At 35.1% G+C, this 18583-nt stretch overlaps 1 protein-coding gene across 1 annotated transcript in view; it reads left to right on the top strand.

Annotated features, from left to right (window-relative positions):
• Nucleotides 1-18583, top strand: part of LOC134231933 (rho GTPase-activating protein 21-like) — a 32795-nt gene that overhangs the window by 6966 nt on the left and 7246 nt on the right. Inside the window, 13 exon segments of the mRNA XM_062713887.1 lie at nt 115-1621; nt 1953-1975; nt 4393-4412; nt 6278-6351; nt 7956-8051; nt 8844-8936; nt 10633-10771; nt 10899-10953; nt 12296-12352; nt 14307-14405; nt 14742-14942; nt 16914-17115; nt 17956-18092. Coding sequence (XP_062569871.1) covers nt 115-1621; nt 1953-1975; nt 4393-4412; nt 6278-6351; nt 7956-8051; nt 8844-8936; nt 10633-10771; nt 10899-10953; nt 12296-12352; nt 14307-14405; nt 14742-14942; nt 16914-17115; nt 17956-18092 — 2703 coding nt within the window.

The following is an 18583-nucleotide window of genomic DNA, read 5'->3' as shown; positions in this document are numbered from 1 at the left end:
GTATCATTTATCTAATTTACACAACTAATCATAGATTTCTGTGTATCTAGATAGGGAAAGGTTTATCAGATGTAACATTTAAAGGCTATAAAGCATCCACATTTCTACTTCCAGACCTGTAAAAGTCCAAACGACGGCAGAACTGTGTCATTTTCTCCCAGGAAGTTTATTTCGAGTGATGATCTACGTGAAAGACCGAGGTCTCTTCTAGCTCGAGAAGAAATCGCTCCAAAGTCAGAGGACAGGATTCTTGTTAAAAGCATGGATCCCCCAAGTAAACTAAAGACCTCGACTTCTTACACCTCGGGACTCAGTGTTTTTCGTGAGCCATGGAATTCCGCGGGGGGCGGTATCCGGGAATCCCCCTCGCGAGAGTTCTCGGAGCGGAGGATGGATTTCGAGACACGAGCCAAAGAAAATCAAGAGATGCCCCCAAATAAAGCGTATTCTTTTGGATTATTTTACAACGATAAGACCCGATCGGCCAGCGATCTGACGTCGTCCGTGCCGCGCCGTCAGGAGCACGTGCTTCACCCCACCGATTCTCAGGAAAATATTTCTAAATCCAACGTTAGTCAGACTAGAGTTATCCCCCTGGAGAATAGACATTCAAGGGAGATTACTCAGGACAAAACAGGGTATACATCTTCACGTCATAGCTTTCCTGACTCCATTTCGAGTCGGACTTCTTCATCTTTGTCATCAGGATTACAAAACACATCGAATTCTAAGTCTGAGTACCACACGACAACAAGGCAATATATCCCAGTGGTCTCAGCTCAACCGTCAGTGATGCCGCACAAAATGTCGGCAAGTGTTGACAGCTTAGACTCCAGTGCCAGTTATCACACTCCGGAGAGAAAAGTCCGAACACGGATATACGAGCAACCACAGCAAGGGGGAGGAAGGACGTTTATTGTGAAAATCGGGGACAGACATTACGAAGGGGGGGTTAGTCAGGGGAATACCAAAAGTGACTTAACAGGAAACGCAGCCAAACAAGTCCCGCGGTATGGCACAGCCTTCGCGCTGACCAGATCTCCAATGTCTGAGGGTGTTGAACAAGGGCGGGTGGTCTCCCAGAAAAAATTCATGTTTGAAAATGGCAAAAGTGACCAGATTCCGCCCAAACCGCCTGTGGATTGCTACAAAACGGAAATTGATAAGATCACGTCTCACGGGAAGTTCAGCAGTGTCGCCACCAGAGTGCAGAGTTTTGAGAAGGAAGACACACCACCGAGTTCAAACATTCGAATCCGGAGGCGTTCCTCACAAGAACGCTGTGTTTCCATGCCACCAGAATCTTCAGTCCAATCAAATCATCCCTCTCAAACGCCTTATCAAGAATCTGCACCAATCAGAATTTATGTCTCACAGGGGTCAGGGAACACTTCGGGCTCTCCTATAGTTGAAATAGTTCCTATGTACCCGAACAGTGGCAATAAAACTGTGACCTCCCCAAAGGAAGTGACATCACAGCCTGTCATTCATATCAAGCAGTCGGATGACATCGACGGCTCGGCACTGAGTCGACACAAAGAAGACGAAGAGGGCAGCCATTCTTCTAAACCTGTCCGAAAACCCTCCTTTTTAGCTGCTATAAATGGCTCTCAACAACGATGTAAGTATTTAGTAGTGGACTTTTACGAGAAGGGCTGACTTTTACAGTTTACTTTTTACTTGGACATTTAAACCTGTATCATCTACGGAGGTACAGAATTGATAATGGATAGAAAAACCTTTCTAGTGGTCAAAGTAATTGTGTTAGGGGCACTTATATGTGAAAGCCTATATTTGAGGATAGGATTGTTGTCGTCTTCTTCAAGGACAACTTATCTGTCCTTTAAAATAGCCGGTTATTCTCCTGAACTAAATGCTGAGCTAATTATTTACATCGTAAAAGAGCTTCCATACACTGTCCTAGTGTGAGAGTAATTCATCAACTGTACAAGTCAGCACTTCTCGTAGAAGTCCAGTATGCTGTTTATAATTCTAAATTAAGTAGTTAGAGTTATTGCCCTTTGATTGTGTTTAGGATAAAGAATAGTTTTACTGTCAGTAGTGATGAGATGGGGAGGGAAAGAGATAGAGAGGAAAAGAGAGAGGGGAAGAGAAGGAGGGGAAATGGAAATAGATTCTAGCTGATATAATTGCTCCTATGTAATGTACAATGCTCTCTCTCTCCTCTTTCCTCCTGCCCCTCTCTGTCATCTCCAGGCCCCTCTCTCTCTCATCTCCAGGCCCCTCTCCCTCTCATCTCCAGGCCCCTCTCTCTCATCTCCAGGCCCCTCTCTCTCTCATCTCCAGGCCCCTCTCTCTCTCATCTCCATCTCTCTCTCCTCTCTCATCTCCAGGCCCCTCTCTCTCTCATCTCCAGTCTCTCTCTCTCTCTCCAGGCCCCTCTCTCTCTCTCATCTCCAGGCCCCTCTCTCTCTCATCTCCAGGCCCCACTCTCTCTCATCTCCAGGCCCCTCTCTCTCTCATCTTTCCTCCTGCCTCTCTCTCTCTCCTCTATCCTCCTGCCCCTCTCTCTCATCTCCAGGCCCCTCTCTCTCTCATCTCCAGGCCCCTCTCTCTCTCATCTCCAGGCCCCTCTCTCTCTCATCTCCAGGCCCCCCTCTCTCTCTTTTATCCCTCTCTGACAATTTTCATTAATTATGATGCATGAAAAAAAATTTTCATCCAATTGAAAAAATTGGGTTGTCATCCCAAAAACTAAAATAAAAATAGATATTTAAAGGTATTATGACGAAACAAAATTGAATACATAGTTTACCCTGAACCCTGAACAGGGCTCCAGATATATAATAGCAAAATCTGGGTTTGCAGTTGTTTTAGAATGGACTTCAGATCTGAGTATTGTTCATTTTTATTTTGCTGTTGCAAAACATGGTACATGCATTAATCATTCATAAAGTAATTTTAAGCTCGGGAGAGAGACAATTGATGTGGATCTACATCATACCTATACAAACTCAACAAAATGAATAATATTATTGATTTCATAAAACATTTAAATAAAAAATTAAATTAGTAGTCTTGTGATTAATATATATATGTTCATTAATGCAAAATTTACTATATATTATATGCAGCTTCATGTCAGCAGAGATATAAATTTATTTAAATTCTGTAGACCTATATCATGTGTATGGTAATAAATGGTAATAAATGGTTAATTTATCATCATTACTGTGTATAAATTTACTTTCACTTTGAAAGTGAATCTAATTCAGCTGGGTGTACTTGAATGAATTTGAATTTTTTTTCTGTTGTAAATTTCCTGAATGAAATGCAATACCATATGCTTTATGTGTGTTATATGGTTTTCTCGGGCTAGAGGGGAAAAAAGTGTTATTTTAACCATTAGGATGAATCATATTGCTATTTTACATTCAGACCAACTCTATTGTAAGAATGAGAGAGACCCTGAGAAAGTTAATGCTGATCCATCCATTGGATTGTAGCATGGTTAGATATGTTTTGTATTTTTGGCCTTTATAAGGAAGGATGCGCGTTTAGTTATATATGCCCTTTTACGCTGGCGTACAGACTGAATTTGACAAGTGCTAGTCTATCGAAATACAAGATGGGATCAACATGTGAAATTATCGTGTTTTGTTTTGTCTGACAGAAAGGGAAGGAAAACTTAGACAGGATTTTTAATGTGACCTCAGCCTTGTGATTTATGCTTCACCCAAATGTTACGACTTTGAATTCTTTTTTTTTGTGTGTTAACATTGTGTAATTCGCTTTGATAAGAGAAGACATGACGGAGAAATTATGTAGTGTGTGTAGAAAATTTCATTTGTGAACATGGTGAACGTTGTGGGTTTTTATTGCCAATTTTTGTAACGGGATTACAATATATTAGATTACTAGTGTACCTGGAATTATCTTTCCAAAAAAGACTATTGTTATGCAAGGACTAATTATGATGTGATCTCAGTGACTTCAAAGATATTTACAGGACATGCACTGCACTAAAGTCAAGCTTTTTTTACAACCAAGGTGAAAGTAGCCCAATGAATTTGTCTGTATTCAAAGATAATGAAGGCTGTACGTTCAAGTATTTTGAACATGTGCGGAATGCATAATAACCATTGGTCAACAAACATTGCAGTGTTTTTGTTTAAATTACCCCTTTTGACACCTGAAATGTCTTGATTTGAAATATTTTAAAAAGCGAAAAAAAAAAAAGTAATTGGAGATAACTGTCAGAAACATAAGAAAGCGATGCTGTTGGGGAGAATGGCTTTAGACTGTGACAACATACTGGATCTGTTTGATCTGAAAATGAAGGAAATATATGTAGGTCTGGGGTTAGTACCGTCCGACGCCTGGCCAGGGCGTATGCTGGAGTCGCCACAGCGAATATTAGAGTCACCAGAGCGAGACCTAGAATCACCAGAGCGAGACCTTGATTCACCAGAGCGAATCCTAGAGTCACCAGAGCGAGTGTTCGAATTGTCGGAGAGAAATCTTGAGTCCATATTTGAAGGTTTCTGGTTTAATTCATGTTCATGTTGATCCAATTTTAGAATTTTGTTTTATCTTTGAGAGTTCCTTGTTATATATTTATGTTAATCATGCATATTCAGTTTAATATTGAATCCATGTTGTGGCTTTTTTATGTACCAGTTAGTACATTTATTTCATCAAGCAGGGTCTTTTTTTAAACTTTAAATTAATTAATTTTTCCTCTGTGAACACCCTATTCTTTTTAATATTTTCTGAACCACACATCTAATGCGATAGACACTTGACATTTAAAGATATGTGTTGACGACACACAGGTAAGTCCTTCGAACGTTTGAAGGTCATATATAACGTAGATTATATAACAGGATAACTGACTGTGTAAGGCCCACATAAATCAACAAAAGAAAAATCTTTCTTTGCAGCCCGCAAATCCGAAAAAAAAAAAAAAATTCAGAGCAAAGTCTTAATTTGTACTTTAAATGGTACTTGTCTTTATGGATATTAAGTTTTTGTTCCATTGTTTACAGACATACTTGAGATCAGTTTATAATAAATACAAAATGTATAATATATACACAATGTAGATTATATTGTGAGAAGTCTGGGGAGAGTGTCAAAACTTAAAAAAAATGTATTATAATCCAGAAGTATTTTTTGTTGTTGATTATGAAATTTTGAGTTTTGTTTCGAGAAGTTATTTTAGATTGCATAGACTAGGCTAATTTATAAGTTCTTTGACAAACAATGACCACAGTTTATAATAATTTATTGAAAGTTGCAAATACACATGACAACCTTTTGAAAAAATGTGATCTTGCTGAACAACAAATGCTTTTGTTTGGCATATAAAACATGTTTAAATTCTAAAATGTTGATAAACAGTATTATAATGTTTTAAATTTCTTATAAACAGTGTTTAACTCTGTTTGTCAAAATTATAGAATTTAAAACATACTTTATAAGGTTTTATATGCCTTTATAGTTTTAATTGAAATCAGTGAATTCCTTTTACATGATGTTTTGAGATTTTCCCTGTTAGTACAAGTACAGATGACTTTAGTCTGAATAAGTACTTAGTTCAAGGAAGAATAGCTGTATATGTACTTGTATGTGTATTGAACTTATTAATAATAAAATCTGTCCTCTATTTCCACCTTGTATGAGCAAAGTCTAAATAAATTAAAATTGTATTAAATTTATAGAAGAGAAATTTAACAACTAAATTAAGAAAAAGTATGATAGAGAGTCATATCATCAATATTTCCTGAGAATTCACACAGTTTCTTCTTTAATTATTTTTTCAGTGCAATTTACCATGTGTTTACATTGAACTTAAGTACCTTATGGCTTTATAAAGCTTAAACTACCCAAAGTTATGTTATATTGTTTAACATAGGTTAAAATAAGCTTCATTTCTTATAATTTAATTTTAGCATAGACAATAAGACAATATTTCCTCTAAAATTGGTATATCAAAGTGAGCATATTTTAAATAAAGATCAAGCGGGGTAAAATGTTTTTGATGTAAATCATTGTTAGTTACCGGGTAGGCAAGTTATGGTCATAATTTCAGATTCTGCAACTGGTTACTTTATCAGATTGATATAAATGACTGTTATAATTAATACACAATTTATTGTTAATTTCAGATTCTGTGACCATTTAATTTATCAGAGCATAAATGACTGTTAGTCCAGAGCACACAAACTTATTGTTAATTTCAGATCCCCCCTGGGGAAGTCCCCTACCCCCCAGCTCCTTCTCATCAGAACCAGGTAATTCATTAATTAATTAGCTCCTCAAATGTCAATCATTCCAGTCCCCCCTGGGGAAGTCCCCTACCCCCCAGCTCCTTCTCCTCAGAACCAGGTAATTCATTAATTAATTAGGTTCTCAAACGTCAATCATTCCCCTCCCCCCTGGGGAAGTCTCCCCCCCAGCTCCTCAGAACAAGGTAATTACAATAGTTAAATAGTTCCTCAAGGTGTGGAGTGTGTACCTTCCTGTTGTGAGCAGTCACTATAGATGTACTGTATGATGGGAAATCGCCCCTCCCTCTTTTCAAAAAATTGAAAAAAGGCCAAATTCAAAGAAAACCATGAAATCTCTTTGGGCAAATTTAGTAAGCTGAGGGGGGCTAGACATGGAGAATTATTTGTATTTCTGGAAGGACAAAAAAAAATGGGGTGGGGGTGTTAAAATTTACCATGCACATGTGTCTGTCTGTGGATGATGTGTTATGTTATGAGACTTTCTTCATTTATTATCTGAAAGAGATTCAAACTAAACTTTCCAAGTTATCCTGATACTGTGGAAGCTTAATGAGATGCATAGTTTGATTGTGAAGTTGTCTTTGGGGAAGAGAATGGGTAAAGGTCTTTCCTGTTCAGACAAGTCTCTAGTTTTTGCTTTGACGTAGATGTTCCTGTCTTCAAATTTTGCATCTTCTCATCAATATGTGAAAATGGAAGTTTAGCTTATTTTTTCAGTTTGCATGGATGCTTGCCTTCCCTTTTCTTGCTACAGGCTATAAATCATTAAATTTCTATCTGCTATTGTGGACAAAAATAAATATTCATAGTTTTAGATTTTAGATACTTTAGTGGTTATATTCTGTTACTTTAAAATTACGTCCCTTGGAGAATGTTTTTTCTGAAAATCCACCGGTTGTTGGTACAGCAAAACTCGGTTAGTGCGAACACGGATATTGCGAATTTACGGATATAGCGAAGTCATCTTAGATCCCCAGCTATATAAATTTAATGAATTTCTTATACGGTTATAACGAATTACGGATATAGCGAAGTAATTTCATGGGTCCCAGTGACTTCGTTATAACCGAGTTTTGCTGTAGAAGGTTAAAAAAAAATCCTGTCTTTGGCTCTATATGGTGGCTATTTAACAGTCTTTATGAGCCAATACAACAACACTCCACCTGTCTCAAAGGTCAAGTTTCCATGTCTTCTTCAATTCAAAATAAATCTAGTTCTAGACTAGCATCAGGGAAGAGGACATTACATGTAGCGTTACAGACTTCCTGTATTCAGCAATTAGTCATTTCATTGAACAAAAATCATTTTGTCATGGCATAGATATATATTAAATGCAGAAATATTTGTTGGGGAATTTGATTTAATTTCGCTTACTACAGTATTTCTTTGTTAACAATCAACAAACTTAAATCCAAGACAAAATTTTTTACTTGACTTAGTATACTGAATAATTAGGATATCTTTCGAAAAAGCAAACTTTAAAGTCCACAATATCTCTTTAGATGAAAATTCATCGAAATTTTATCCAGATGAAAAATTTGAATTTGTATTTTATTCATATAATGGAGATCAATCAAATTCTTCCTAGTAAGTGGCCTGATTAGAGAATTTAAAGCCAATAAAAAGCTTGGGAATGTGATGAAGACTGTTTTTGAGAATTAAGTTCCTACATATTAGCCGTCATGCCACGTTCTTTTCCAGATGTTTTCGCCAGCTCTATTTGTACGGAAATAGCACTGACTAGTACCCCAGTCAAGGAACCAGCACAGACCGTCGTACTGAGAAAAAAACCTAAAAGTATAAATCCGCAAATAATCTAACTTGTGTTGCATGATTTGTTTTTGGTCAAAGCTAAATAGTTTCGTCTCTAATACTGGCCCAGGAAAACTCACTTGCACGAACTGTATTTTGCTAACATTGAATGATGTTGCACTGGTAATTTTTAACCCTTATGTTTGAATGGCAGTATATTACAAGATCTCCCCTTTTCCCCAGGTAAAAAAAGTTAAAGTATTATCATGTACCATTCACAGGTCTCTGTTTATAATTAGAAGTCTTGGCAATATTAATTTTACGAGACAAAATTTATAAAATATACTATTACATGTATGCTTCACCCACAAGTAAAGAAGAATAAACATTTGCTGACACCCCCACCCCCACACCCACCCCATTTATTTAATGGAATTTTTCATATGTTTCATCACTGGTACTAATTTACTGTAAGATTTTAATAGTTACTTAGACATGTTAGAACTGTAAATAAAAGAAGAAAATACTAAAAACACATGAAAATTTGTATCTGTAAATATGAGAAATTGATAATTAACCATTAATCACTATCATAATGATTAATAAAAATAGCGATTCAGATTTTTTGGTGATTAATATAACTCTTCATTTTATTTATTTTATAGATTTGACAAATTTTTTTCAATTCAATTTGGAATACAATACTGAAGAAAAACGATATGAACATTAAGAATTTTATTTTGAATCCTGTGATTTAGATCAAATCCTAAACTTTTACAAAATCGTCTAATTCTAAGGAAAATATCAATATTGAAAAGTACTTCATTTTCTTCGTAGTTTTGCCTGTGTCTACCTCAGACGACCTTCTCCTTCCAAGTTCTCCGATCAAAGACATCAATTCCACTGTGGTACTACGACGTAAGTCAGAAAGTAAGTACACTGGGGTACTATTACTATATATATCAGAAAGTATATACCGTCTAACAGGTAATTTTTACTGCTGTAAATTTTTACGAATTTTGGTCAAAAAAAGGTGATTAAAATTTTTACACTAATGTAATAAAAATTAAAATCATCATCAATTCCATTGTTAGCACTTTACAACGAAAATGTGTCAGAGAGTAATGTAAGAGAGAGAGAGAGAGAGAGAGAGAGAGAGAGAGAGAGAGAGAGAGAGATTTATTAAATTATATCAATATAAACAATGCCACAAATTACATTATGTATCACCGTGGTACTACGTGTGTCTGTCTGTCTACGTAAAAATTTTTCAGAGAGTAAGTTAACACAATCTTCTCTGAGACATGCCATACGGTGGGATACATTTTTGTTCAAATTTGATGTCAACTTCCTGTTTGTTTTTGCGTCTGTCCGTTTCATACATAACAAATTTTTGTCACAGTTTTCTCAGCAACTACTTGTCCCAGATGCTTGAAATTTTAACACAATCTTATCTGAATGTCAAAGAAATCCGTATCAACTTCCATACATAACAAATTTTCGTGGTAACTTCTCATCACAGATGCTTGAAATTTTAACACAATCTTCTCTGAGACATGCCATACCGTGGGATACATTTTTGTTCAAATCCGATGTCAACTTCCTGTTTGTTTTTGCGTCTGTCCGTTTCATACATAACATTTTTTTTGTTGCAGTTTTCTCATCAACTAACCATAGCAGATTCTTGAAATTTTAGTACACTCTTTGTCGAGGCATGCCATATGGTGGGATTAATTTTGATATGAATTTGATGTCAACTTCCTGTTTGTCTGTGCTGTCCATAATGATGTCATGATTGTTTATTCCACCGTGGTACTACGACATAATTTTATCATTTACCTATACATGAATGATGTACCCTTCATTTATTCATGTTTAATACAACATAGCTAGGCACACCACGTGGTCACAACTCAAACTATCAGAATTGAAGTGAAAGTATACATGTACAGTGTATTAAGAAGTTTTATTCAATTTGAAAGCACATGAAACAGAAGAAGGTGTCAAAGATTGAAAACACAATAATTGGAAGACCTTTAAGTCATTATCAGTCACTAAACATTCATTAGTTGATGATGTTTGTACAATTTATACAGGTTAATTGAGATTTACCTGCATGATCCCAATTGATGATTGACTTAAAAGTGCTCAAAATACAAACAGTATAATTATATAGCCTCCAGGGAGTGAGCTTAATGGCAATTAACATTACTTTTACACATACGATGTTGAAAATTTAGACGAGCTGTTTTATAAATTATGTGAAATTTTACGTTTAAATTTTACGGATTTATAAAACTCGTAAAAATTAGTAAAAATTAGCAGTACGTAAAAAATATCCGTTATATAGTAATTATGTTCACCAATGAAAAATGTAAATTTAAACATTGGAACTGCATCAAAAATGAGAAAAATAGAACACAAATCAAAAATTTTCATTCAACTGTGGTATTGCAACATGAATCAGAGAGTTAATGGTACACGTACTACATTTAGTCTGACACAAGTCAGTAAACGTAAACAGAGGCAAGTCCAATATGTACTTTCTATAGGAAGTCAAAAAGGAGGAAATTCTACCTGCCTCTCTTCAGTAAATCTATATACAAAAATTTGTTTTAATTTTCAGCCTCTCCTGAAGATGAGGCCATCAAATTGCAGCGACGGACATCGTATCTCATGGCAACCGCCAAGGACAGGGACTCACACAAGCTGTCATTGGACAAGACACACTCTCCCAGCCAATCACAGACAGAGATACATGTTCAGTGAGTAAACTTGGATTTCATTGGTTCACACCGTCATGACATATTGACACAAGTGCATTTATGTAATCTATAGTACATTTCAAATTAAAATAAAAATAAAAACACTAATAATGTTTGTTTTTTTCAGGATTACCCCCCAGAAACCCTCCATGAGGAAACTGAAGTCTTTCTTTGGAGAAAAAGTAAGTCAACAAATTAATAAATGGTCCCTTTATATTTTCAGGCAACGCGGATGATTGAGGCCACAGAGAGGGATTTATCCTTTATATTTTCATGGATCATTGAAGTCCCAGAGAGGGGAATATTATTTTTGAATTGTCCTTTATATTTTCGGTCATCTCGAATTTTTTAGGCCTTAGAGATCAGGGACATTCATTTTTAAGTGGCCCTTTATATTTTCAGACAAATTAGATCATTTAAGACCCTAGTGAGGGAAATATCATTTATTAATAACCTAAGAGAGAGGATATATGAAATGGCCCATTTAGACACCTCGGATTATTCAGGCCCCAGAGACGGAAATATCATTTATAAATGGTCCTTTATATTTTCAGACACCTCGAATTATTGAGGCCCCGGAGAGGGGGAATATCATTTATTAATGGCCCTTTTTTATTTTCAGACACCTCGGATTATTGAGGCCCCAGAGAAGGGAATTTCATTTATTAATGGCCCTTCATATTTTCAGACACCTTGGATTATTAAGGCCCCAGAGAAGGGAATTTCATTTATTAATGGCCCTTTATATTTTCAGACACCTCGGATTATTGAGGCCACAGAGAGGGGGATATCATTTATTAATGGCCCTTTATATTTTCAGACACCTCGGATTATTAAGGCCACAGAGAAGGGAATTTCATTTATTAATGCCCCTTTATATTTTCAGACACTTCGGATTATTGAGGCCACAGAGAAGGGAATTTCATTTATTAATGGCCCTTTATATTTTCAGACACCTCGGATTATTGAGGCCCCAGAGAAGGGAATTTCATTTATTAATGGCCCTTTATATTTTCACAGACCTTGGATTATTGAGGCCCCAGATGGGAATTTCATAATTACATGGCCATAAATATTTTCAATTACAGAGAGGGGAATATCACTTATTAATGGCCCTTTATATTTTCAGACACCTCGGATTATTGAGGCCACAGAAAGGGGGATATCATTTATTATTGACTCTTTATATTTTCAGACACCTCTGATTATTGAGGCTACAGAGAGGGGGATATCATTTATTAATGACCCTTTATATTTTCAGACACCTCACATTATTGAGGCCTTTGAGAGGGACATTTCATTTTAAATGGTCCTTTATATTTTCAGACACCTCGGATTATTGAGGCCACAGAAAGGGGGATATCATTTATTATTGACTCTTTATATTTTCAGACACCTCGGATTATTGAGGCCACAGAGAGAGGGATATCATTTATTACTGACCCTTTATATTTTCAGACACCTCAGATTATTGAGGCCACAGAGAGGGGGATATCATTTATTATTGACTCTTTATATTTTCAGACACCTCGGATTATTGAGGCCACAGAGAGGAGACAGGACCCCTTCCCCCTCTCACAGGCAAAAGTGTCTCAGATAACTTTTACATGAAATTCTTATTTTGTATTGTTTTATGTTTAATGTACTGAATTCTTTTATCACCTTAGAAAGAGATGAAAATTTTTACATAAATTTTAAAATAAATAAAAAAAGTAATCACATGAATAACAAGTGAGCTATTTTTCCCTGTGTACCTCACCCCAATCTGCCCACTCTTACCAACCATACCAAGGTTTGACATTGTAAAGTATTTTTTTTTTTATCATTTTTGTATAAAATATAAATTTTGAAAACTACACATAAAGGTATTGTATATTTTGTACAGACTCAATGTGACGCGTCATGTGTGAGGGTTTGTATAATTATACTCATTATACTGATTATTAGAGGAAAGATGAGTTACTCTCAGTGTCAAAAAGCCAGGAAGCATGGTTAAGGCTGTATGCCCCATTCATCGCATTTTTCCGTGGGCTTTGTTATTTCAGAGGAAAGCTAATTTCCTCACTGGTGAAATATTGCCAGAATGATATGCACATAATACTTGGATGTAATCTGCTGCAGAATACATTTCTTTTTTTTTTTTTTTTTGGATATCAATTTTTTGGAGTCGTGAACGAGCCTTACAGATTTCCTGTTTGTAGTAAATGATGTAGGGATGAGTCATTATTTTGTCTCTCAAGAGCCAATTCATGTGTCATGCTATTGATTGAATGAATATGTCTTGGAAAATTTTAACAGAGAAGAAAGAGAAAAACACTTGTAGCAGCTTAGAAAAACAGATAAAATATTCAGAAGATTCCTCACTGTCTGTGACTTTGATTTCCTGCCTTCTTCAAACCAACACTTGCACTTGAAAGTCATGATTGTAATTGAGTTGGTTAAAATCATTGGAATTTTAAAATGAATTAAAAGTAATACTGGCTATTAACAATATGCTTTTCATTACATTGTATATTGAACATTTAGTCAAGAAAAATTATAATCATACTACAAGATTCATTGCAAGAAAAAAAATGTTACTTTATAATCTGGATAACATGAAGTGTTCAATTCATTCAAAGGTCATGTCATATTTTATCATCTACAGAGCTTATAAATGTTATTTGTTTAAAATAAATAACCAGTTTTTAAGGACAAATCGCTAAATTTGTGTCTCGCTAAAATTTCCACTTATACGGTAATTTGAATAACATTAAGTGTTCAGTTCATTCTATGGTCATGTCATATTTTATAATCTACAGAGCTAATAAATGTAATTTGTTTCAAAATCAAAAACAAAAACAACCAAAAAAAACTTCTGCATAATATACACATTTTTCTAAAATTTACATTTTATTTTCTAACTAGCAAAATTGCCATTCATCATAGAAATAAAAAAAAAAAATCTGTGAAATATCCTCACAGCACCCTCACCCCCACCCTCCCGCCCAGTAAAAATAACCGTTTTCCAAATGTCCATATTAGGTATTGTTATAGTTGTATATGTACCAAATTTTTGATTTCATCCACAAATAATACAAAAAAGCAACCTCCATCCATTTTCCCAAACCCCACAAAATCAGATCATCTGGAATTGTAAAATTTTTGGGGGAAAAGAACAAAAAAAAGATACATGTATCTGTATTATACTCTCTGAAAAACAGACACATCGAGATTTTTTTCCATAAAAGACTATAAGTTGAGGAAAATAAATTCAATTTGATTAATACAACGCGTAAGAAATATTTTTATTTTAACATGGAATTATGTCATTGGTCTTTCTTTTTTCTTGCATCATAATATAAGTCTTCAATATTCTATACCACTTTAAATTTTGGGGCATACTAAGTCAGTAATTTGTAATAGCATTTAACAGTAAGAGTATATTTCAGCTCAAATAAAAGTATCATTAAAAAATGTTTCTATGTTTAGATTAATTTTTAATGAAAATTAATTGAGATATCATTAACAATATTTTATATGATTGACATTTCAGAAAGCCAGTGACAGGTCTTGGAAGCCAGTGTGGGTGGAGCTTAGAGGTCATGCCCTCTACATCTCAAAGGAAAACAAAGAGAAAAAAGATCCCGCCCTGGTAGGCATCCCTTTCTATCTCTCTCTCTATCTCTCTTAAACATTCTTTCTGTCTCAATCTTTCAACCTTTCTCTTTCACCCTTCTTTCTTCCTGTTTCTCTCTCAATCTCTCTCTCATAAATTCTCTCTTCTGTCTCTCTCTTTCAAACATTTTCACTCAATCTTTCACTTTCACCCCGCTTTCTCTCAGTTTCTCTCTCAGTTTCTCTCAATCTCTCTCATACTTCTCTACCTATCCCTCTCTCAATCTTCTGCATTTCAAAAAATAGACAATTCAATAATTTTTATCTCTAAAGAAATATTTAGTAATACTACAAAATGGTAATACCATTCCAGATTCACACATTCAATTTTGATGACCAGCCAATTTCCATCAAATCCTGCCTGGTGGACATAGCTCATGACTACACAAAGAAAAAGAATGTGTTCCGATTGAAGACCTTTAATGGCTCAGAGTACCTGTTCCAGGCGGAGGAGAACGGAGCCATGCTGGACTGGATCAAGGCCATCCAATCCAACAACAATCCAGATTCTGATGTAAGTCCCAAAATATAACACAGTGTTCTTAATTCTTTTCCAAAGTATTATTAAAATGGAGTTGTTCTTCAGTAATGATTTGTATAGCTTTGAGTTTTTCTATTTTTTTGTTTTTGATGGTGTATTTTTTTTAGTTTCTGTTTTAATATAAATCCCTTTTGTTCCACTGTGGTTTGAATCCATTGACAGTTTAACATGTGATTTGATACTGATATCATTTTTTTTATGTTCCATTTTAAGGTTTTCTGAGTTGTTTAGTTTATGTACTTATCCTGTATTGTGTGTCTTTTTGTACACTTCTAAACATTTTTGGCATTTCCTCTTAATTGGTTAAACCAAACTGACAATGTATGTAACATCTCTGGATGGAGAGCTTTCCTGGGAGGGAGGGGCATAGCTCCCCTGTTTTGGATCTTAAGCTTCCAGTGGGACAGAAATGCCCCTCACTTGGGAAACTTTGAAACATCAAGGGCCAGGGGCATTTTGTTGACAATTTGATATTATTAGCCATTAGCCTTATATTTTAAAATTTTATGCCCTATATTCATTGCATGCAGTCACTTAACAGTTTATGATTTTTGGACCAATTATCATAACTTTTACATGTTATATTGAATTTCCCTGTTTTAGAATCAATCTTATGTAAGTATATCTTGATTTTAAAAAAAATCAGCCAATCTAGATAAAACTTGAATCACAGAGCTACACATTCCTTCTGTTTAACTTAAGTTTATTTCTTAGTCACAGGTCATTTGCATGCCATTTATTTTCCTTGTGTGATATTTACTTTAGAAGGCAAAATCAATTTAAAATTTGTGTTTTTGTCATTAGCTGCTTTGGCCAATCAGCTGTCATTGTTGCTAGCTGCTTTGACCAATCAGCTCAGCTGTATTTGTTGCTAGCTGCTTTGGCCTATCAGTTGTCTTTGTTGCTAGCTGCTTTGGCCAATCAACTGTCTTTGTTGCTAGCTGCTTTGACCAATCAGACGTTTTTGTTGCTAGCTGCATTGACCAATCAGCTGTCTTTGTTGCTAGCTGCTTTGACCAATCAGATGTTTTTGGTGTTAGCTGCTTTGGCCAATCAGCTGTCTTTGTTGCTAGCTGCTTTAGCCAATCAGCTGTCTTTTTGCTGATTCTTCTGGCCAATTAGCAGCCTTTGTTAATAGTTCAGGTGCTGCCTTCTATTGCTGCAGCAATGTAAGTCAGGGTTGTTTTGCTTGTAAAGAATGTGATTTACATGCAGTTCTCAAGATAATAAAAAATGTTATGCTGTGTATACTAATAAAATTTTCAGATTCTTTTTAATTATCAATGTTTTATATTGTTTTACAATCAGAATATCTATTTCTCTTTCATATCTTTTTTTGTTTACTATTCAGAGATTATTGTAATATATCTTATATTCTACTGATTAAGAGATATGTAAACTATGATAATCAAGATATTTCACTTATTAAAGACATTAGGCTCTATAATATAATGTGATTATACTGGACTGAAAGAAGTTGTGACACATAGAAGCTATGCAACAAATGCAGATAAATATATAATCCATGTTAGAAATAGATATTTCAAATGAATCTTGATAAAACTTACCCTGCGTATACATGTAATTCAGCTATAGATTAAATGTATATTTACTGGACATACTGTGGAATTATCAAAGTTTGTGGGGGGGCAGTTGGGGGTACATGATTTTCTTGGGTCACAGTTACCCACAAATTTACATCTCCACAAACAAACTTTGTCATAGATATAAATTCACTACATGGTTTGTAAATGTGAGTAATTCAAAAAAATACCTCAACCATTTTGGTTACCAATGAACCAATTGATCCCCACAAATAAAAAGTGATTCCACAGTATCCACAGATTCTTATAATAAATCAAATTTTTAATTGAATTTCAATCTTTTTTTCAATATTTATAAAATTTTAATAAAAATGTTAAATCTTTTGTGTTTGGTTTCCAGGAGAGAGGGAAGATGGAGACTGACCTAATTCTCCGCAGTCGGAACCAGATGGAGCTTCAGTCGGCCCCGACCCTCACCTCTCACGGATCCACCACCTCATTACGGACCTCCCCTCAGGTGGCCCCTAAAGCCCCCAAACAGAGCAGCAAGACCAAACTCATCAAGATACCCCACTCCCCCAGCATCAAGAGGAAAGGCAAAGGTAAACTGATCAAAGTACCCCAATCCCCCAGCATCAAAATATCCCACTCCCCAAACATCAAGAGAAAGGGCAAAGGTAGGCTGCATGATGCAGTTGAGATATATTGTAATTAAAATCAATTTAATTCAATTTAATTTAATTCTTGGCCTGGGGGCCATAAAACTTTTACCAAAGAATTTATAGCGGAAAAGAGCTCACTTTTTATGATGTCAATGTGTCATGGGCAAAGGTGATCTGCACTTTTACCAAATGGAATTTTATACAGGGTTACTTGTGGTATGGAATGAATTTTTAGAACACTAGCCATTTATTTTTTTATACGCCCGTCTTAAGACGGGACGTATTATGTTATAGGCTTCATGTCCGTCCGTCTCATCCGTTTTATGGCCCCCAGGCCAGGGAAGGGGAGGGTGTCAATGTGTCATGGGCAAAGGTGAGCTGCATGATGCAAGTCAAATCATTTTATCTGACTGGGTCATGTTTATATAATCAAATGTTATTTAGTTTGTTGGGACGAAATTTACTGGGTTACTTGTGGTATGGAATGAATTTTTAGAACACTAGCCATTTATTTATTTTATCTCTATTTCATAGGATTGGAGTCAGCATGTCCATTTTCCATAGATATCATATTCATTGTGTTAAAAAAAAAATCAATAATATATTTTTAAAAATATTTTATGTACATTATATATATACTTGTATAAGTGTAATTATGTGCAATTTTTTTTTCTTCATACTGGGTCAAAATTATTTGAAGCCAAAGCTACCATGAAGTAAAGGAGATAACTCTTGCAAGGAATAAGATCAACAGAATCATTTTTCTCTTTTATTTCACAGAGTCCAAGAGTTGGGGATTGTCCAAGTTTAAGAGTTTCCGTAAAGGCAGCAGTGTGTCTTCCCATCCGGGGGATTCCGAAAATAACGACATGTTCGGAGTACCTCTGGAGTGTTGCATACCTTCACCTAACAATGACGTAATTATAATTTTATTTTACTTCTCTAAATGTTAGCTCTTCTGATTTAAAGAGTCTGGCATGCTTATGTCATTTGTAAATGATTCACATTGAATTCAATGAATTTAGCTTCTACATAAAAAACATACATGTACCACTTGTTGTTCTTGAGTGAAAGGAATTCTAATGTTTGACTCCAGCAGGGGCAATTATTTTAGGACATGTCATGCTAGAAAAGTAAAGGGCACCACCTTAAGGAGAAAAATCTTAGTTATATCTAATTATAATTTAATTCTGGTTGTAACGATGTATTTGATTGGATAAAAAATTATTTCATATCGTATAAATTGGGTTGCCTACGTCACAATGACTTGCGTCAAAAACGTATCAATCCGCCTGATGTTACATTTAAATTTTGTACAAATTGAAGTCAATTTGTTTGAAATGATCTCTTTATTTCTTGCATCAAATGAATGAAAATTAAATTTTAAGGAATGAATTTAATAGCTACC

The sequence above is a fragment of the Saccostrea cucullata genome, unplaced genomic scaffold, assembly GCF_032062105.1.
Source record: "Saccostrea cucullata isolate Sc308-1 unplaced genomic scaffold, CSIRO_AGI_Scuc_v1 ctg4843, whole genome shotgun sequence".
NCBI lineage: Eukaryota > Metazoa > Mollusca > Bivalvia > Ostreida > Ostreidae > Saccostrea > Saccostrea cuccullata.
This window is presented reverse-complemented; position numbering and strand designations above follow the sequence as displayed.